This window comes from Nicotiana tabacum, chromosome 19, assembly GCF_000715075.1.
Source record: "Nicotiana tabacum cultivar K326 chromosome 19, ASM71507v2, whole genome shotgun sequence".
In the NCBI taxonomy this organism is placed as follows: Eukaryota; Viridiplantae; Streptophyta; class Magnoliopsida; order Solanales; family Solanaceae; genus Nicotiana; species Nicotiana tabacum.
The window spans coordinates 136,407,593-136,430,806 of record NC_134098.1 but is presented as its reverse complement, the minus strand read 5'-3'; the positions used below and the strand labels follow the sequence as shown (position 1 = coordinate 136,430,806).

General features: G+C 34.1%; 1 protein-coding gene across 1 annotated transcript; it reads left to right on the top strand.

The window, feature by feature from the left end:
• Nucleotides 1-15,558: 15,558 nt before the first annotated feature.
• On the top strand, nucleotides 15,559-21,162 carry LOC107828333 (histone-binding protein MSI1). Its single transcript, XM_075238690.1, has 6 exons — nucleotides 15,559-16,154; nucleotides 17,173-17,499; nucleotides 17,956-18,108; nucleotides 19,127-19,251; nucleotides 19,655-19,750; nucleotides 20,687-21,162. Exons 1-6 carry the CDS (start codon nucleotides 15,810-15,812, stop codon nucleotides 20,913-20,915), a joined length of 1,275 nt encoding a protein of 424 aa, XP_075094791.1. The 5' UTR covers nucleotides 15,559-15,809; the 3' UTR covers nucleotides 20,916-21,162.
• The last annotated feature ends 2,052 nt before the right edge of the window (nucleotides 21,163-23,214 follow it).

The following is a 23,214-nucleotide window of genomic DNA, read 5'->3' as shown; positions in this document are numbered from 1 at the left end:
CGTTAGATGTGTAACATGCGATAGACTTTGTTAAATTTCCTCATTGACCTTATCTGAAGGAAGAAGTAACTGTTCTTGCCAAGATTGCCGAGAAGTGTGGTATGATCGAGGTTCATATCATTACTACTGTAATATACCCTGCTAGAAAAGTCGTGTCCTTGCCAATTACTCCCTGTTTCTACCTTAATAAATATTAATTAGGAAAAGGATTGGACTATTCTACCCTTATTTATGTCATAGGATGTAATTTCTTCATTGAATATTTATTCTATTTATGTGTTATCTGCATCATCAAGAATAATTATTCTAAGGGTGAAAAAGAAAAAAAAATAATTAATTTTATTTTGAACTTCTAAAATGATAAATAATTTGAGACAACCGAGTATTTTTTAGAGTGGTGTATGTCAGTTTCCCGGTTTTTTATGGGTCAATTGGCTGGATCAATTAGGACTAAACAGTGGGTCATAACTCAACTAGTCATACTTAAGCATTTTTCATGTTTATTTGCTCTTTTAGAATTTGGTTAATTATCTAAATCAAAGTTACATTTTTTTCCCCTTTTATCTATCATGACCGTAACCAACCAAGTTTGATTTTTTTATTTTTATATTTAGACAATTCCCCCCCCCCCCCCCCCCCCGCGGCGGTTAATTGAGGTACATAAGCTGTCCAAATTGGTCCAAACTTTTAGTTGAATTGACTTGGGTTATGCTCAAATTTACCTGTCAACGGATATATACTCACTCCAATCGGTCAAATTGGAACAGGATGAGCAGGTAAAAATAGGCTAGCTAGTTTTCGGACTGGTAATTCAAAAAATAATCAGCGTTTGCAAAGTCATTGAAAAATAGCTACTATTTTGCTGCAACACGGACCGGTCCACCATAATATACTGGAGATTGGTTCATCTGTGTATGAACTTCTAGCATATTATGCTTGAACTCCAACACGCAAAAAGTTCCAGCATAATATACTTGAGATTGGAGCACATGTGTATGAACTTCCAGCATATTATGTTTGACCGATATATTATACTGGAACTCCAGTATATTATGCTGGAATATTTTTCGGATTTTGAACAGTGTTTTCGTTCAAATTTATCTTTGCATGAAAAGTGGCTAAAATTCGATTACTTTTGAAACTGTGACTATTTTTCAATTATCACTTGTAAATCTGGCTATTTTTGAATTTCTCCCAAATGTTCATGAGTATTACATGTGTCATTTATGTTGTATCCAATTTTTCTAAAATATTTAACTTTGTAGCCAGTATTGACAAATTTCAGACAAAAGCTAAATTTTTCTAAAATATTAACTTTGTAGCCAGTATCTTGTAAATTTTTTACTTCTTTACTAAGTTGAAGCGCAAACCCATGATAAGTAGTCTGGTAGCTGTAAAGTATCTTATCTTCTTAAATTAATGTGCTTAACTAAGTCATGCTGCAATCTACCATTCAACCTAATGATAATCAAATTCTATTATGAAATAAGTAAATTACCAACTATTGTATTCATTATGAATAAGGAATTATAGCTATATCAAATGCTTATAGTAGACAATACTGAAGAGGTATAAAATACAAGGACACAAAAATATTTGAATATAAAACATTTTGCTTAACGGAAAACATATCTATAGAAGCTCAAACAAGAACTTAGATATAATTTCTCAGAAATGAGCGTAAAGAATCCAAATAGCTAAGATCTCCATAACCATTGGCCAAAATATTTGAAGTTAGAGTTCGTAGTCCCTTACTTCAAACATATCTAAATGTTGAACTACCAAGCCTAACGTCAGACATTTCAATCAATATGTCAATTTCAGACCTTTGGCAAACTCAACTTTCGATTTTGAAGCGGCTAAACTTGAAAATTTTATATTCTTCGGCATAAACCTCAAATGGCTATATGTGCACTTGACCCCAAATTTGAGTAAAAATGGCGTGTGGTAGCCACTAAATAAGGTGGTGTTTATTTTTTATCCACCAATTCTAATGTTGAGCAAAAATAGCCACTACTCTATTAAAATTAATATGAAAAGACATTTTTACCCTTTCTTCTATTTCTTTTATTCCCAAACCCTTCCTTTATACGCTTCTCTCATTTAAGTTCAGAGCCAAAATTTCATAGGCAAAATTTCGCTGCCTCAATATCGTTCCTGCATGCGACTCTCTTCTCTCGATTGAAGTTCAGAGCCAAACTTTCATAAGCAAAATTTCGCTCCCTCAATATCGTTCCTGCCCAGCCCACAATAATTCTCTGTGTATACTTTGTCCAACTTAATCTCTTCTCCTTTGTCATCTCTCTGCAGCGAACCAGCGTACTGGTATGTTTTCGATTTTGCTTTTATGCATTTTTCTTTTTGTATATCTCTAATCGTGATCAATGTTGTGTTTGTCATCAAGTATGTGTGAAATGTCCAAAATAATAATTATATTATAACTTGATTCGCTGAGGAATAAGGTGCAGATTTTTGTGAGAAAGTTATTGAGAACCTTTTGGTATTGAAATGTGTTTGTGGTTCAATCAATATATTGATTATGTAAGGACATTTCAGAAAAATAGTCCTAAGAATTTGTAAGCTAACTGTGTTTAGAAATTTTAGTTAATTGTGCTTCTATTAAAGATGCATCTAATTAGGTCCTGGATTTTAGTTTTTTAGTTTAAATATTAAGGACATTTCAGAAAAATAGTCCTACGAATTTGTAAGCTAATTTTAGTTAATTGTGCTTCTATTAAAGATGCATCTAATTAGGTCCTGAGATTTTAGTTTTTTAGTTTAAATATTAAGGACATTTTAGAAAAATAGTCCTAAGAATTTGTAAGCTAATTTTAGTTAATTGTGCTTCTATTAAAGATGCATCTAATTAGGTCCTGGATTTTAGTTTTTTAGTTTAAATATTAAGGACATTTCAGAAAAATAGTCCTAAGAATTTGTAAGCTAATTTTAGTTTATTGTTCTTCTATTAAAGATGCATCTACTTAGGTCCTGAATTTTAGTTTTGTAGTTTAATTATTAAGGACATTTCAGAAAAATAGTCCTAAGAATTTGTAAGCTAATTTTAGTTTGCTGTTCTTCTATTAAAGATGCATCTACTTAGGTCCTGAATTTTAGTTTTGTAGTTTAAATATTAAGGACATTTCAGAAAAATAGTCCTAATGTTTACGTTCTATTTCCTTCTTTGTAGTGTGCTAATGGAAGGAGATCGTGTTTTCGAGTTTGATGATTGGCGTAATTCGATGAGCTATTGGAAAAGAGATTTTCAGTATAAGGAAACAATAAAAAGTTTTTTGTCGAACACGCAATGGAAGAAGTTGAGGGATGGTGTTTTCGGAAACTTTTTCCGATTACAAGGTGTGAAGTTCTGTGGTAGACTTATTCATTGTGCGTTGCTTTCATAAATTGTAAGCAATGACTCGTATTCAATAACATTCAAGGTTTTTGATCATGAAGTGAAGTTTACACATGAAGCGTTCCAGATAATTACTGGGTTGGAATATTCTTCTTTATTAGACTTCAAAGTTTTACGTGAAAGGGAGAATAGGCTTTCGAAAGTCTACTTCCCTGGAAAGGATAGAATCGAGTTAGGCGATTTGTGGAATTTTATTACTAGTCACCCATATGGTACAACTGCATCATTTGTAGGCAGCCATGATGATGCGGTGAAGTTGTCAACAATTTATTTTATTGAATTTGTGTTGATGGGGAAGCGCAAGAATCAGAATGTGTCTGAGCGGGTAATGAAAATCGTAGATGACGATGAACTCTGCTCTTCTTTCAATTGGGGCTCTCTTTGTTATGAAGAGTTACTAAAATCATTGAAGAGCTGCTTGAAGCCCAAAAAAAATACTTCAGACAATGAGAAAGAGAAAGATAAAGAGAAGGACAGGTATACTATACTTGGCTTCCCTTTCGCCTTCTATGTTTGGATTATGGAAATATTCCCAATTTTTCAGGAAAACAATTTGTGAACTTCAGATAATGTGGGTTCCCTCGGATGCTATGTTATTCAGATATAAAATCTCCACATTATGACACCCTATGTAAAAAGTACTTCCATAATGAAAAAGTAAGTTAACAGGATTACTAGCTATTTTTTCGTTTATGTGTTTTAGTTCTGAATACTTACGTTTTTTTTCTTATATAATAGTTGTATCAGTTGCTCGAGATGGTACCATTTCTTTCTTCTGAAGTAGATGCGGAGCCCACTAGTGTGCATGTGCCATTGTCTCAAGATCAAAGTTCAATGCTTTCAACATAATTTGATGAAGTCTTGCTTAAGAAAATTGTTAACGTAGGTTTTCTGTCTTTGAATACCATTAGTTTTTTATTTGCTTATTTTTGCTTAAGAGACTTTTTTGTTTTTATGGTTTTTGATTCAGAGATTATCGGAGAAGTTCAAAAAGGATATGGAGGTAGAATGTACTAGAATACATCAAAATATAGCTTTATCAGAAAAAAGGATTCAAAATGACATCAAGGTAATATCCTTAATTTCTGTACTTGTAACTCTAAGTTAAGGACACCATATCCTTAATTTTTGAGCTTGTAACTCTCAGTTTAGGACTTCCTGTTCTTAACTTTTGAACTTGTAACTATAAGTTCAGGACTACATGTCCTTAACTTTTTAACTTGTAACTCTAAGTTTAGGAATACATGTCCTTATTTTTTAAACTTGGAACTCTAAGTTAAGGACTACATGTCCTTAATTTTTGTGCTTGTAACTCTAAGTTAAGGACCAAGTGTCCTTAATTTGTGAGCTTCTAACTTGAAGTTTAGGACTATATGTCCTTAACTTTTTAACTTGTAACTCTAAGTTAAGGACTACATGTCCTTAACTTTTTAACTTGTAACTCTAAGTTCAGGACTACATGTCCTTGTTTTTTGAACTTGAAACTCTAAGTTCAGGACTAACTGTCCTTAATTTCTGTGCTTGTAACTCTAAGTTAAAGATCAAGTATCCTTAATTTGTGAGCTTGTAACTTGAAGTTTAGAACTACATGTCCTTAACTTTTTAACTTGTAACTCTAAGTTCAGGACTACATATCCTTAACTTTTTAACTTATAACTCTAAGTTCAGGACTACATGTCCTTAGTTTTTGTGCTTGTAACTCTAAGTTAAGGACCAAATGTCCTTAATTTGTGATCTTGTAACTTGAAGTTTAGGACTACCTGTCCTTAACTTTTTAACTTGTAACTCTAAGTTCAGGACTACATGTCCTTAACTTTTTAACTTGTTACTCTAAGTTCAGGACTACCTATCCTTAACTTTTTAACTTGTAACTCTAAGTTCAGGACTACATGTCCTTAACTTTATAACTTGTAACTCTAAGTTCAGGACTACATGTCCTTATTTTTTTAACTTAGAACTCTAAGTTTAGGACTACCTGTCCTTAATTTATGTGCTTGTAACTTGAAGTTTAAGACTATTTGTCCTTAACTTTTTAACTTGTAACTCTAAGTTCAGGACTACATGTCCTTAACTTTTTAACTTGTAACTCTAAGTTCAGGATTACATGTCCTTATTTTTTGAACTTGGAACTCTAAGTTCAGGACTAACTGTCCTTAATTTATGTGCTTGTAACTCTAAGTTAAAGACCAAGTGTCCTTAATTTGTGAGCTTGTAACTTGAAGTTTAGGACTACCTGTCCTTAACTTTTTAACTTGTAACTCTAAGTTCAGGACTATATGTCCTTAATTTCTGTTCTTGTAACTCTAAGGTAAGGAACACTTGTCCTTAATTTGTGAGCTTGTACCTCTATGTTAAGGACCAATGTCCGTAACTTATAAGCAGCTAACATTCTGATTCTTATTTTGAATACTATCTCATAGGCTTTAAAGAAAAACCTAGGATAAAAGATTGATACTTTATTGAAGCTTCTTGACAAACCTCATGAAACCATAGAGAGAGAACCTAGTGTTCCAATTAGCAAAGATGCAGTTGATGATCAATGTGATGATATAGATGTGCATGTAGAAGATCATTATGAAAGCGATTATAGAGATGCGCATCTAGAAGATGAAACTGATATTGGCATCGAAATTGGGAAAGTTTAGATACAGTTTTTGAATTTGTTATCATTGAAATTTATATTCAATAGTGTAATACATATAAACTTTTTTGTGATTACAAATGTGTGTAGAATCTTTTGATGAAGTGCAAGTTCAATATGTAATGGAATGTCAAGACCAGGAAAATCCAAAAGAGACAAGTGTAATAGAAATAATTTGTAAATCTGGAGTGCAATCTCATGATTTAGAAAATCAATTGGGAACAAGTATAAGTGAGATTGTATGCAAATGTGTTGAAAAAATATATTATCTATCTACACCTCTCTCACTTAAAGAGAAATTTGGAAATCAAAATGATGCCAATCAAGGTTAGATGGAATTTTCATGACATGTTGAATGTTAGTTTTAGTAAACTATTAGTAACAAGTATTAATTGTAAATGTTACAGAATCTTTTGAAACTGCAAGGAAAGAAGATGGAGTGGACTATCAAGATGATGAAATTTCAAAAGAGAGAAGTGGAGGACAATCTCAAGACATAGAAAATACCCAAGAAACAAGCATAAGTGAGATTGTTTGCAAATGTATAGAAGGAACATATGATATCTCTACATCCCTCTCTCTCTTACAGACAATATTGGAAGCCAAATAAATGCTAGTCAAGATAATATTTTAACTGGCATGATCTTGACAGTTGCAAAAGGTTAGACGAAGTTTTTTTTTCATCTTATACATATTTGTTTTAATCAAAGATTAGTAACAAGTTCTAATTGTGTTAGCTCCTGTAAAAATTTTGCAGAATCTTGTGAACTTGCAATCGAAGAACATGGAGAACAATTGCAAGATAAAGAAAATGCAAGCAATATGTCAGCACCATTGTCTGTTAAAGAAATACAAGAAGGCAGCGTGGCCAACACAGGTATTGGTTGTGTCCTTGTTATTATATTCATAATTCAAATTGTCAGGACATTTCAAAAATTATGTCCTTAGTTTTTGTCTCTTCATTTGACAATTCATAGGATTGACGACTTGCAGCAAACTAATGTATATGTAGTGTTGCTTGCAGAGCAAAACAAAAATGAAGCCGTTAACCAATATACTAGGAAAAGAAAGAAAGATAGTATTAGTTTTGATGGTCCATCATTTTCTATTCTTACTCCTACTCCTCCGACTACACAAATGAGCATTGATGAGGGTTTGTCTATGGAGGTTGAAGGAAATGTTGAAGAAGAGATTGGTCAAGGGAAAAGGAATAAAAAGCTTAGTTGGCAATTGAAATCTCCTTTTGAACAGAAAAGAAAAAGAGGAACATCGATGGCGCACAATGAAAATACTCCTAAGTATACAGGCTGGATAAAATCAAAATATACTCGTACATGTATTTTTCATTATGCCAAAGATGATAAAAACTTATTGAAAAAATTCATTGGGTGGTTGGGCAAGGAGAAAAGGAAAGGTCGCAAAAAAATGTAAGTCCCTAAATGTATTCATTATTTCTTAATTGCTTACATTTGTGTCTTGAACTTGTAATTTTAAATTCAGGACTAAGTGTATTGAGCTCCCAACTCTAACTTCATGACTAAATGTCCTAAATTTTTAAGCTTGTAACTATAAGTTAAGGATTAAGTGTCCTTAACTTTTGAGATTGTAAGTCTAAGTTCAGGACTAAGTGTCCTTAACTTTTTAACTTGTAACTGTAAGTTAAGGACTACCTGTCCTTAATTTTTGAATTTGCAACTCTAACTTCAGGACCAAGTGCCCTTAATTTTTGAACTTCCATTCTAAGTTCAGGACCAATTGTCCTTAACTTATGAGCTTGTTACTCTAAGTTCAGGACTTTAATTTATGAGCTTGTAAGTCTAAGTTCAGGACCAAGTGTCCTTAACTTTTGAACTTGTAACTGTAAGTTAAGGACTACCTGTCCTTAAATTTTGAATTTGCAACTCTAACTTCAGGACCAAGTGTCCTTAATTTCTGAACTTCCACTCTAAGTTCAGGACCAATTGTCCTTAACTTATGAGCTTGTTACTCTAAGTTCATGACTAATTGTCCTTTAATTTATGAGCTAGTAAGTCTAAGTTCAGGACCAAGTGTCCTTAACTTTTAAACTTGTAACTTTAAGTTAAGGACATCCTGTCCTTAATTTTTGAATTTGCAACTCTAACTTCAGGACCAAGTGTCCTTAATTTTTGCACTTCCACTCTAAGTTCAGGATCAATTGTCCTTAACTTATGAGCTTGTTACTCTAAGTTCAGGACTTTAATTTATGAGCTTGTAAGTCTAAGTTCAGGACCAAGTGTCCTTAACTTTTGAACTTGTAACTGTAAGTTAAGGACTACCTGTCCTTAAATTTTGAATTTGCAACTCTAACTTCAGGACCAAGTGTCCTAAACTTATGACCTTGTTACTGTAAGTTCAGGACCAAGTGTCCTTAATTAGGAATTGAGGACTAACTTATAAACTTTCTAACTTTGATATTTTCAAATTTTTCAAGGGACAAAATGATATATATGTTGAGGATAATGGTGTGAGAAAGAATCCATATAAATTGTACCATCAAAAAATCAGTAGCAAAATATTATTCCTTGAGCTTGCAGATAATAGCTTTGTACTTGATGATAAGGTTTGATAATTCACAAGACATTTGTTTTCTTTCTTCTTAATTTATTATTTTTTTAATTATTTATGACTGATGGATTTTTTTTCTTTTTTTTTTTCCTTTTTATGAAGCATATTGACATTGCCATGTATTATTTGAGAAAGAAGGAATGCTACCACCCTTGCGCTCATCCTTTTCGTTGCACAACTACAGATATACTTTTTGATAACTATATGCTAATTGTGTATAATGATTTCAATGAAGATGCTTCAGATTTGTTTTGGTGTGATGATAATCAGTTGGTTCTCACACCATATGTGTGGGGTGACAATCGTAGATGTGGAATTGCTTGGACAGAGGTTGACAAAATCTTTTTTCCATGTCGGCTTCCTTCAGAAGATAATGATGTTGTGACACATTTTCTTTTGGGGGTATTGGACTTGAATGAGAGAAAGATTGATGTGTACGATTCCATATATAGTGATCGAACCATATGAGCAAGGAATGAAACACATTGAAATATATGCATGCATGATCCCCCACTTGCTAAAGTTCTCACAGTTTGAGAAAAATCATAAGTCTTTTGGAAATGCATTCAACAAATTTGATATTCAGTGGCAAAGATCACCACACCAAACTGGATCGTACGTGTTGTCATTTTCTATATAATTTATATGTACTTTAGATTTATTTTATTAAAGATATTATTTAATTGACTCCATATTTTTCTTAGGACTGATTGTGGTGCATTCCTAATCAAGTATGTGGAGTTGTTGATGATGGGAAAGGATGTGGAGAAATTCCAATCTGAGGACATATCAAACTTCAGAAAAGAACTTGCAGCAAATCTTTGGGCACATGGAGAGTGGAAAAAAATTTCTGGTTATGATACACCACCAGAAAATGTCGGCGACGACTATGATAGTGAAAATGAAACTTCTTGCCCAAAGAAGATGTAGTGTAGTTGTAAAGAAAGTCAGCTGTAGTGGAATTGGTATAAAATTACTGTAAAGAATCCATATGAATTCTGAAATATCATGTAAATTGTCACAAGACACTTTATTTTGTTTGCATATCATAATTTTTTGGTCACAGCTATGCTAAATTACAGTTTCAGCAGTAATATGAAGGCATCGTGTTATTAATTTCTTTCTTTCTGTTAACTATTGATTTGTCCATTTTTTCACGGTTTTAAAGGGCCAATCTTTGATTAAATTATCTTGAAGTTTTTAGAAATTCAAAGCAACACACATTGATTGTTGTAGAACTTCAGAATCTGTTAACTACATCCTTATTTGTTGAAGGATGAAAATAATATTCAAGACATATTTTTTTAAATGTGCTAAACTTCTGGAATATAGACAATAAACTGAGATTTCCAGAAGTTAAGGACATTTTAGAAATTTATGTCCTATATATTAGATTCATACTTCAAATGTTCAAGACGTTTCAAAAAATTATGTCCTCAAGTCTACTTATACCAATCTCATTTTAAAAATAAGATGTAACAAGCTACAAATATCAAGTTTTATAACTACTGATTTGTCCATTTTAAATTACCAATTTTTTATTAAATTTGTAGAGATATAGCAAAAGATACATTGATTGTTGTAGAACTTCAGGACATTATGTTCATAAACGTCCTGATTTGTTGAATGATGGAAATAATATTCAGGACATATTTTTCTGAAATGTCCTGAACTTCTGAAAATCTAGACAATAATCTGAGATTTTCAGAAGTTAAGGACATTTTAGAAGTTTATGTCCTTAATATTAGATTCATACTTGAAATTTTCAGGACTTGTAAAAGATTATGTCCTTAAGTTTTACTTGTACCAATCTCATTTTAAAAATAAAGATGTAGCAAGCTGCAGGCGTCAAATTATATAAAGAAAAGGACTTTCTTGTTTACTTACGTCAAGAATAAAATTCCATAAACAATAATTGGTCCGACAAAGGTAAATTGAACTCCCAGAAAAAGAAAAAGAAATAAAGAGCACGTAAGCGCAAAGAAACTGTAAAAATTCAGGACATCTTTTATATAACCATCTGCTAATGTTTACTTGCTCAAATAAAAAAAATCTAAATGAATCCAATTTATAGCAAAAACTTAAAAGAGTAGATAAACATAAGTGAATATATCTATTATTCTCTATGCTTCCTTGAAAATGGATGGGCTGCCATAGAATATATACAAGAAGTTCTATTATGACCAATTCTCCTGCAACGACCACATTTGCATGTTATTTTTGATGATTCGGTAGCTGGAATATGCCTTTTCTTCTACCTTCTATCTGGCGGGACTTTGAAAACTGGAGGTTTAATAATTTGTGACTTAACACTCTCTGGTACAATCCAAGAATCCGTATATCCTGCATGATGTATTTGTCTTTCATATATTTTCAGCCAAGATTCCTTTAAGTACCAGTCCGAGCAGAAATTGGACTTCTTGATTTTTCTCTTCTCGATAGCTGCAATTGCATGTATACATGGTAATTCATCAAATTGAAACTAAAAACAATCACATGTTCTTTTGATTAAGTCCAGAAAGTAATTCCTTCTTCCTCAACATAAAGCGCCATGAATCAACAGGGAAGACCTTCAAAGTTGAAAAACTATAAGTTAGTACATTATGTTAAATTATCATTAAAATAATAAGCTAAAGTAAGAACATAATACTTACATTTAAAGTAAAAGCTAAATCTATCTTTTTCTTCAATTCCTCTTCTACCCAACAAGAAACGTCATAAAAAGTTCCTTCTGCTTCATTTCTTTTTTCATAAAACCAACGTTGTAGCTTCACTTGGATGAAATCCATCATTCTTAATATAGGCAACTCCCTTGCTTCCAGCACAGAATTCATTGACTCAACTATGTTTATTGTGAGCATGTCATATCTTCGTTGTGGACTACAAGAACGTGCCTACCTTTCCGGTGGTTCTTCCATCAAGTAGTCAAAAGTCTTCTTCTCAACTTTTGCTATATCTGACATGTATAGATCAAATTCTTTGCACTTGTATACTCTTGCAGCACTTTGGAAAAGTTTTATGACCTCACTTTTCACTTTCCTTCGCTTTAGGTTCTACTCCAAATGATAGATACAAATCCCATGGTGGCTTTCAGGATATACCTTTGCAATGCCATGTGCAATAGATTGATGCATGTCCGATAAAATAAATAAATTGTCATGGCTCCCAATTGCATTGCGAAGCTCACTAAAGTACTACTCATAGGAATTGTTATTTTCAGATTCTGCAATTCAAAAGGCTAGTGGGAATATTTGGTTATTTGCATCCTTTGAAACTGAAATCATTAAAACACCACGATATTTTGACTTCAAAAAAGTTGCATCAACAACAATCACTGGTCTACAATGATTCCAACCAACTATTGATGATCCATATGCATAAAACATATAAAGAAACCTAAAATACAGTTTAACAGAAGGTTAAAAATGCAGGACACTAAATCCTTAACATTTACACTGCACACATCAAAGTTAATGACATCTTGTCCTTAATATTTTCATTGCACATATCAAAGTTAAGGACACAATGTCCTTAACATTTTCAGTGCACACATCAAAATTAAAGACACCATGTCCTTAACTATTAGAATGCACACATCAAAGTTAAGGACACCATGTCCTTAACTTTTACAATGCACACATCAAAGTTAAGGAAACCATATCCATATCATTTTCACTGCACACATCAAAGTTAAGGACACCATGCCCTTAACATTTTCACTGCACACATCAAAGTTAAGGACACCATGTCCTTAACATTTTTATTGCACACATCAAAGTTAAGGACACCATCTCGTTAACTTTTTTATTGCACACATCAAAGTTAAGACACCATGCCCTTAATATTTTCACTGCACATATCAAAGTTAAGGACACAATGTCCTTAACTTTTTCACTGCACACATCAAAGTTAAAGACGCCATGTCCTTAACTTTTACAATACACACATCAAAGTTAAGGACACCATGTACTTAAGTTTTTCACTACACACATCCAAATTAAGGACACCATATCCTTAACATTTTCACTGCACACATCAAAGTTAAGGATAACATGTCCTTAACCTTTACAATTCACACATCAAAGTTAAGGATACCATGCCCTTAACTTTTACAATGCACACATCCAAGTTAAGGACAACTTGTCCTTAACTTTTACAATGCACGCATCAAAGTTAAGGACACCATGTCTTTAACTTTTTTACTGCACGCATCAAAGTTAAGGACACCATGTCCTTAACCTTTACAATGCACACATCAAAGTTAAGGACACTGTGTCCTTAACCTTTACAATGCATACATCAAAGTTAAGGACACCATGTCCTTAACTTTTATAATGCACACATCAAAGTTAAGGACACCATGTACTTAATATTTTCACTGCACACATCAAAGTTAAGGATACCATGTCCTTAACATTTTCACTGCACACATCAAAGTTAAGGATACCGTGTCCTTAACTTTTTCATTGCACACATCCAAGTTAAGGATACCATGTCCTTAGTTTTTTCACTGCACACATCAAAGTTAAGGACACCATGTCCTTAACATTTTCATTGCACACATCCAAGTTAAGGACACCATGTCCTAAAGTTTATAAAACAGACTAATAAACTCTTTTTGATTGTTTACCTGTTGTTGTCGTCTATCTTTATGTTAGTGTATGTTCCCGGATTTTTACTTTTCATCATATACAAGTATGAAGACAATAATTCATAATTCTCTTTAGGAGTTCCTCTTATTAAAGTTGAAGCACGTTGAATAGCACGCCACGCCTTGTGATAACCAATGTCTAGTCCATGCAATTTTTGTATTTCTGCCATGACAAAGGCTGGTATAACTTCAAACCTTGGGTCTCGAAGATTGTCGATAATGTAACCACTAATCAACTTTGAAGTTGCATGCCTTTGATCAGCTTTCATAGTGTTAACTGAGCAGTCATGATTTTTCTCAATCTTTACTATCTTGAATAGTGTTGAATCTTTAATTCTGAAAGCACGCACACACCACCCACACCTATCATCATTGCATTTCAATGAATATCTTGTTGAGATTGACCTAACAACCTTGAATTCAAAATGTCCTTTAATTGCTATATTGGAAAAACAGTTAATTATACTCTTCTTTTTGTCAAATATTGATCCTACTTTTATTTCATCTAACGAAGCATTTTCTCTTAATATCGTAGTTGGGGATTCTTTTTGTTTCGAATTTGAGCTTTGCATAGTTAGTTGAGTAAATGTTTTTTCAGCAACTTTTTCTATTACCGGTGCACTCTCTAAGACTTAAATACCCAAAGCTTGTTCGTTGTCAATCTCTATAATGCTTTGTCATTCCACTTGAATAGAATCAAATGTTTGAAGCACCTCTTCAGTTATTGGTTGAGCTTTAACCACATCTATTTCCATTATCTATTGGCATTTGTCTTTATTATCTTGTTGAGTTTCTGTATTGATATGTTCAAAGGTGCTTGTAGAATTAAAAATTCTTTCCGAAATATCAACAATGAAACGACAGCCCTTGAAGAGTGAATGACTTTTTAGTAACTCTATACATGTGTGAAGATCTAAATCTTTGGATACAAGCATTCCCTTGCTTGTTCTCAGATTGATATCAAACCATATCATTGCTTCAAACTTGTCTCTATCCAATTCAATAACTTAAAAGACATGGTTAATGAAATTTTCAAATCGAATTACCTCAGGTACTAGAACAAGCTTTGTTTGATGATCAAGATACTTATAGTTTGCACTCCATCTACCATTAAAAGCAACTATAATACATATTGTATCCATCCTGCAAGTCAAGAAAATGGAAAATTCAGGACATATTTATACAACAATCGTGAAGTTAAGGACAAGATGTCCTAAACTTTATCAATACAAGTTGTAAAACACAGGACACTATGTCCTTAAAATTTAGAACAACAATCAAAATGTTAAGGACATGGTGTCCTTAACTTGGATGTGTGCATTGTAAAAGTTAAGGACATGGTGTCCTTAACTTTGATGTGTGCATTGTAAAAGTTAAGGACAAGTTGTCCTTAACTTTGATGTGTGCAGTAAAAATTTTAAGGACAAGCTATCCTTAACTTTGATATGTGCAGTGTAAATGTTAAGGACAAGCTATCCTTAACTTTGATGTGTGCAGTGAAAATGTTAAGGACATGGTGTCCTTCACTTAGATGTATGCAGTGAAAATGTTAAGGACATGGTGTCCTTAATATTTAGAACAACAGTCATGAAGTTAAGGATATCGTGTCCTTAACTTTATCAATACAATTTGCAAATACAAGACACTATGTCCTTAATATTTAGAACAACAGTCTTGAAGTTAAGGACAACGTGTCCTTAACTTTATTAATACAAGTTGCAAAACACAGGACACTTTGTCCTTAATATTTTTTAGAACAACAGTCATGTTAAGGACACCAAATCCTTAACATTATGTCCTCAATATTTACAGAACAATCACAGAGTTAAGGACGCGATGTCCTTAACGTTATCAATATAGAAAAGAAAAAAAAATCAAATTCCTAGCATTTTATTCTTCAGTAACGAACTAAAAATCTACACAAACACACAAAAGCATATAGAGATATCTGAAACTTTAGAACTTACTGTAATTTTATGGTGAATTTTGGACGAGAAAGTTGAATTTTGAACTTAGACAAAAAGTTTGAAATCGGAAGAGAAGTTTCTGCAATTTTGGACGATCACAACAATCCTCTGCACGTAAGTTTGCACGTAAGTTTGAGCTGCTGCTGATCGTAAATAAGGAGCGTATGCATCAGCGAAATCCTATATAGTAGAAGGGTATTTTCGTCCGGACGGGTAAAAGTTTATTAAAGCAGTGGCTAAAGACTAAATATATTTAAAATAGTGGCTTAAAAGTAAATACATGTGTTATTACTGGCTATATGTGCACATCGCCCCAAATTTGATGCTTCTAATTCGGGTCACAGCCCAAGTTCGTCGTAAATATAAAACCCTTCAGAAAATCCACAATCCCGCAAAAAAAGAGAATCCCACTGAAAAATACCGTTCCCTCCAAATCTCTACAAACCCTCGTAAAAATCCCCAAACTCCACAAAAACCCCACGCAACCGCACACACTCAGAGAGCGAGAAGGGGAAAAAATAAAATCCAAAGGGCAGTGCTGAAATCCGTGTAATGGGGAAAGACGAGGATGAGATGAGAGGTGAAATTGAAGAGAGGCTGATAAACGAAGAGTACAAGATTTGGAAGAAGAACACACCTTTTCTTTACGATCTGGTTATTACCCACGCGCTTGAATGGCCTTCACTCACTGTCGAATGGTTACCGGACCGGGAAGAGCCGCCAGGAAAAGATTATTCTGTTCAGAAGATGATTTTGGGGACCCACACATCCGAAAATGAGCCGAACTATCTCATGCTTGCTCAGGTTCAGCTCCCTCTCGAGGATGCTGAGAATGATGCCAGACATTATGATGATGATCGGTCTGAATTTGGCGGATTTGGTTGCGCCAATGGCAAGGTTTAAATCTTTTCTAATTTTTGACTGTTATGTGGATTTCCCTTTTCAGTGTTCTGGGAGTTTTTATATATACAGGTGTAAAGGTCTTAAATTTATGCGATTTATTTAATTATACTAGCTCTGAGGTTATGTGACAGATTATGTGGCCTACAGTTGTCTCCTTTGCAGCTTATTTAGTAGGGTGTAGTGAATTGAAAGTTGACTAGTTTAACTCTTGGTTTTCAGCTTAAGGTAAATTTAAAAATTTACCAAAAGAGAAAAAAAGGTGCCGAGCACAATTAGCACCCAAAGCACAATATTTTCTGATTCAGTGTGGCACCTAACATGCTAATCTCTTTTGGAAGAGTGAAGTATTTGACTGACACATTCTTGTTGAAGTTCAATGTGCTGTTGTAGTTTGAGTTTTCATCGTTCCTCTGCTTCTTCCTGAGTCCTGATATTGTTGAAATATCTCTTTTTATAAGGAGGCCACTTGAGGCTATAATATGAATAGTGGTGCTTGAAGCCCAGCTCAGTAATGTTTTGCTGGTAGCTTAGGTGAAATGGCTAGTAACAATTAGCTAATGCTTACTGCTTTGGTTAGAATTCTAAAACTGTTGGTTATGTAGCTCCACACTACTGAATACAAAGATTCTAATGACAAACCACATTGTTTTGGGAGAGAATTAATAAAGTTTTGAATTGCCAGCAGAGGAACTTCGAAAAGCTTCTTATGTGAATATCATTTATGCCTATGTCCTATTGGTGTAGATTGATGTTACTGTTATAAGAAGTTATTGTTGGCATGTGGATTCAATAGAAATTTGATAATGAATTCTCTATTGGGACATGGATCCCTAAACTCTAGTTGTCTGAGAAGTCTTTTAAAATGGGCTATTGGTGCCAATTCAGATCGTTTGGAGGCCCCATTTCCACATTTTTTTGCTGTGCTATTATTTCCCCATCAACATCAGAGTGAACTTGGTGTATCTCTTTTAACATTGACTGATATTTATAATGACAAATATTTCTCTTTCAGGTACAAATAATCCAACAGATAAATCATGATGGAGAGGTTAATCGGGCTCGATATATGCCCCAAAACTCATTCATCATCGCGACTAAGACAATTAGTGCTGAAGTTTATGTTTTTGACTATAGTAAACATCCATCTAAGCCTCCTCTAGATGGTGCATGCAATCCAGATTTGAGATTAAGAGGCCACAGCACAGAGGGCTATGGTTTGTCGTGGAGTCAATTTAAGCAGGGTCATTTATTGAGTGGTTCAGATGACGCTCAGATATGTTTATGGGACATCAATGCCACTCCCAAAAATAAGGCTCTAGATGCTATGCAGATATTTAAGGTATGCCTTATGCTTTCTTGACGAATCTGCATAGCTTACTGCCTTGGTGCACTGCATATTGTTGTCACTTTGTTACTCTGCTTACTGCTTGTAGTTTTGTCTCGTGAAAGTAACTATAATTGATATATGGAGAAGACCTTGCATACTATCCTTCCAGCAAACATCCTCAGGCACCTTGGAAGTAAAAGAAGGGAACTGAAGTAGAATAGCACGAGTTCTCTTCACAGACCACATAGCCTTTGTAATTAATATCATGTTACAAAAGGCAAACTGAAACTTCCAATAGTGTCCCAACTTTTACCTCAAAGGATATTTAGAGTTGGCAGTCACATCATCTCAGCTTTTTGCTGCCTGAAGTTTCAGTCGACCGATCCTGGAAGTCTTGTCTCTCGGATTATTTTCTCATTATGATTTTGTCAACCTTTCTTGATTTATTCTAATATTTGAAATGTATAGATTCATGAAGGTGTCGTAGAGGATGTAGCATGGCATCTGAGGCACGAGTATTTATTTGGCTCTGTTGGGGATGATCAGTATCTGCACATATGGGATCTGCGGACTCCATCGGTGACCAAGCCTATACAATCTGTAGTCGCACATCAAAGCGAGGTGCGACTTAGACTTCTTAGCTGGACTTTTCCATATTTATGCAATTGACAGCGCTTTCCTTTGGCCTTTTGTAGCTATGTTGCTCACATCCTCCAAAAAGTGCTGCTGCTCCGTTGTCAGATCCTCAAAAAAATGTACAACTTTTTGGAGGATCCGACACACTCGGCAACATTTTTGGAGGATCCGAGCAACATAGTTTTGGAGGAACTATTTGAATATTTCTTATTAACATAGTTGGCAGTCTTTTGGTTCTTCCATGGAATGTGAGAATCTCGTGCTTACAAAATAATTACATTTTTTCTTAAAACTAGAATTTGGATTTACCATATTTACCCATACTCCTATATTCATAATTGTGGATTTTACAATATCGGAATATGCAAACAAGTGGTAGTGCTGTTTGTGAAAACCTATAGTTTGATTTTCATGTCGGGATTGCTCTTAGTTGCATATATACAATGTGGTGCCTCTTCCTGTTGTTCCATTAGCTGTATATATCCATTCCCACCCAGCACGCTACAGAATCAGTTGATTTAGTAACACACCCATTAGATGAAGCCTGTGATATGCTTTTTCCACTCTGTTAGGTTGACTTTAGGTGCATGCTATAGTTTAGATATTCTTTGAACTAACATGTCGTATTTTGATTGCTTCCCTATGTTCTGTTCGTGAACTTTTACTTTAAATGGCTCAAGGAGATGGTCCCCCCCACCCCCCACAACAACCCCACGCGCACACAAAAGAAAGAAAAAAAAAAGGTGGGGGTGGGGCTTCAAGGAGAAGTTATTGAATTTAAAATACTACTCTATGCTGCTTCTTTAGATATACAATTCTCTTATGAGGGTCCATTGTGATGCTGTTCTGATTACTTATCGTGTGCGAAGGATGAACTTTAATGTACATTGCTTATTAGGCAAAAAACAATGTCTTACTGCAGTGAAGTAGATCCTGGTGTTCGTAAAAAAGCATGTTTGAGTACATAATTCTGCATGGTTGACCACCTTTGTCTTTTGATCAGGTTAACTGCTTAGCTTTCAACCCCTTTAATGAATGGGTTGTAGCAACAGGATCTACAGATAAGACAGTTAAATTATTTGATCTACGCAAGATTTCTACTGCACTGCATACCTTGGACTGTCACAAGTAAGATGTCTTCCTTACATATACTTCTGAGCAAAATGTTGGTAACCCTCATCAGTCATGACAAATAGTACTCTCTATGTCCCGATTTATGTGTCTTGCTTTCATTTTTAGTCTATCTTCAAAAGAATGTCATACTTCCTTATTTTAGAAACAACTTAACTTTAAGTTTCTCATTTTACCCTTAGTGAAACGATTTATAGCCACACAAATTTTTATGGCTTGTTCTAGACCTCAAGTTTCGAAAGTTTTCATCTCTTTCTTAAACTATGTGCCTAGTCAAACACCGCCACATAAATTCGGACGGAGGAAGTATAATACTTAAAAAGTTTGAAGAGTATCATAGAAGCTCATACGTATGGTTTTACAGTTAGTCATCCTTGCTTTACTTGTAACTTTTCTACAGGGAGGAGGTTTTCCAGGTTGGATGGAATCCGAAGAATGAAACCATCTTAGCTTCTTGTTGCCTTGGTAGGAGACTCATGGTTTGGGATCTAAGCAGGTTGCTCTTTCAACTATCACTACTAGTATTATTGTAATGTCAGAATGAATGTTCTGTCTGTCAAGTGGGTATTTTTATTAGTCACAGGTCTTTAAAAGTGGGCTTATAGCTCTTTGATGTTTTTTGTGATTCTATCTGTATGTTAACACCTCCCTTGTCTTGCCTGCTATAGTTCACCTGAAGTTAGGATCTATCTCACCCCATTCCTTCCCTCTTCTCCAACCTAGCACCAAGCCCCCGAACTCCTTCAGAAAACCACCTAGTACAGAAGTCAGCTTAAAAAGTTATGCCAATTCATTGTCTGATGTAGGCTCATCCTTTTGTGTGTTTGAGTCAATACCGAATTGTCCTAACATGTGAAAATGACTACATCATATGCTCCACTGAGTACTGGCATGTGTGGAATTAAAGTTCCATGTTGATTTGTGCACATGATGCTCCAGATGTACAATTGTAGTATCATGTGGTCCGAATCTGAGTTTCTGATCCCAGTCCAGTATCTGGGATTTCAAAATTCAGTTTCAAAACATTTACATTTATTTTCATTCTTAAAAAAAAATAACTTTTACATTTATTTACTGAATTACTTGGTGTCCCTTCTATTGTTTTTGCTATGTAACAAAAATTGTTGTCTAAGAGCTAGACGTTGACATTATAGATATCATTGCGTCGAGGATTTGAGATCTTGTACTTTAACCAGAATTACAAAGAAACTAGTTTTAACCATATGATAATTTGCTGTGTCAAAAAAAAAATCTGCTCAGTGATACATTAATGTCTAGCAGTCTAGGCTTAAATGTCTTTGCCTTTTCTATTTTTGATTTTATGGTGTTTACATGGGATTTTTGGAGGATTCGCTGGAATCACTATTAATGTTTCCCTTGAGACCTACAGGCAGCAGTAAACCTGAAATTCACTTTTTGATTTTGGTTTCAGGATTGATGAAGAACAAACACCAGAAGATGCAGAAGATGGGCCACCGGAGTTGCTCTTTATTCATGGTGGCCATACAAGTAAAATTTCTGACTTCTCATGGAACCCATGTGAAGACTGGGTCGTTGCTAGTGTTGCTGAGGACAATATACTACAAATCTGGCAGATGGCGGAAAACATCTACCACGATGAAGATGATCTACCAGGAGATGACGCCACCAAAGCTCCCTAGGATACTAATATAGCCCCAAGGGGGTTTAGTATGTAACATCAATTAGGAGTCCAGAAATGCGCCTTTTCAATTTGCCTTCCACCTGCTCTTCTGTTGCGTATTTTTTCGCGTCTTATTTCTTTTTCACCTTTTGAACTGAGCTTCTCTCTAGCTGTGGTATCTTTGGCTGTTGCTTTAACAACTGTTTTTCTCTTTAACATTTCATCTATGTATTTAGGCAAAAAAAAGATTGAGCCCGCTCCTTCCATATTGGCTCCCTTTTCATTCTTTGTATACTTTTCTGGATTCTTTTTCTTTTTTTTTTCCTCCCTAGTTGGCTGTGATTGCTTTAAGATGAAAGCGAGGTTCATGTGAGATGATAATGTGTAGTGTATTCTTGGAAAAAAGAGGAAGATTGTGACAGTAGTAACGTGGCATGTGACACAAATTGTATGCTTAAATTGGGTGGTGATCCAATCCCTCTGTAAACCTGCAAAGTTTCACGTGAGAAAATGGGTAGATTAACCCCAAAAAAGATGGAACAAGCCACAGCTTTTTATCCAAATAATGGCCTTTTGTATTATGATCCGTATAATTGGAATATTAGGTGTAATTTTCTTATAATACTATCTGCTTTATAAAATTTCTACACCTCTTTAAGAAAGACAAGCAATAGCTTTTAAATTAAATATATAAATGGCCTAGTTGATAATAGAATAGCAAAGGATTATACCAAAGTTTTGTTGATTAGGGTACTCTATTATAACTTAATATAAATAACATAGAATTTGAGGCTAAAGTTGACATTTTGCGCCTAAGTTGGGTGAAGAAAAGTAGGTAAACAAAATTGAATGTTTTCTGTTCGACAATGAAAACAATCGCCCGATTCTTACCGAATGAAGTTAGGATAAAAAGGCTATTGCAATAGAGTGAGAGGGGGCCTTGTGAGGAGAGAGAGAGAGAGAGAGAGAGAGAGAGAGAGAGAATAATTAGGTGGGACTATTTTGTGTTTCTCTTCCTCTTTTAACTATGTTAAAGATTAATAATCAGAATTTATCTTCCATTATGAGAATTTTAATACTATCACTCGGATAATGAAGTTTATAGGAAGGAAAAAAACAGAATGGATAGTATTAGGCAGGAAAAAAGAAAAAAACACAAACAATGAAATTTGTAAAAATGGATTGAACTTATTGGTTTCAAATCATTTTCATTAAGTTTTATTGGAAAATTGTTAAAAATGGAGGTCCAGATTTTATCATACACCAAAAATATAGTCTTTTACAATTCTAAGTAGATTTATTAGTAAACTGAATATATGTATACACAGATTTGATTAAAAGTTGAAAAGTTTTTATTTCCTGGAAATGGACATGGACAAGTTGCTTTTAAAATTAACTTTTTCCTTAGTACTAGGTTACAGAAAAATATTACAAGTATTATAAAATAAAAACTGTAAAGTAAAGACAAGTATAGAGAGAAACTGATATATTATTCAAACTTCAAACTTATGTACATAATGAACTGAAAACTCCTCTATTTATAGAAGAAATGAAGCAATTGCGAGGCTTTTCAGGAAGCAGCTGCAAGGCTTTTTTTTAGCTGCTTGTAAGCTGTCTGCATGAGTTTCTTGCAACCTACCTGTTTAATAAGAAACTGCTGCAAATCATTTCATTGAGCTGCTTGCAACCTGCCTGCATCAGCTGCTTGAGATAAACTTCAACAGAGTACTAAATGGATAATTTTCTTCAGGAAGATTATCTATAGCGGAGTAATAAATGAACATCCACAATATAATTATTTTCATAACACTCCCCCTTGGATGTTCACTAAAAGGTATTGTGCCTCGTTAAAACCTTACTAGGAAAAATCCAGTGGGAAAAATCCTAGTGAAGGAAAAAGAGTACACATATTTAGTAATACGCATTTCTAACTGCCTCATTAAAAACCTTATAAGGAAAACCCTATGGGAAAAAAATCTTAGTAAGGAAAAAAAAGTACATCGCGTGTTTTACTCCCCCTGATGAAAATCTTGTTTTAAATATTTGAGTCTTCGCATTCCAATCTTGTATACCATCTTCTCAAAAGTTGAAGTTGGCAAAGATTTAGTGAATAAATCTGCCGGATTGTCACTTGAACGGATTTGTTGCACATTAATATCACCATTTTTCTGAAGATCGTGTGTGTAGAATAATTTTGGTGAAATGTGCTTCGTTCTGTCTCCTTTTATAAATTCTCCCTTCAATTGGGCTATGCATGCAACATTGTCTTCGTATAAAATTGTGGATCTTTTATCACACTTCAAACCATATTTTTCTTG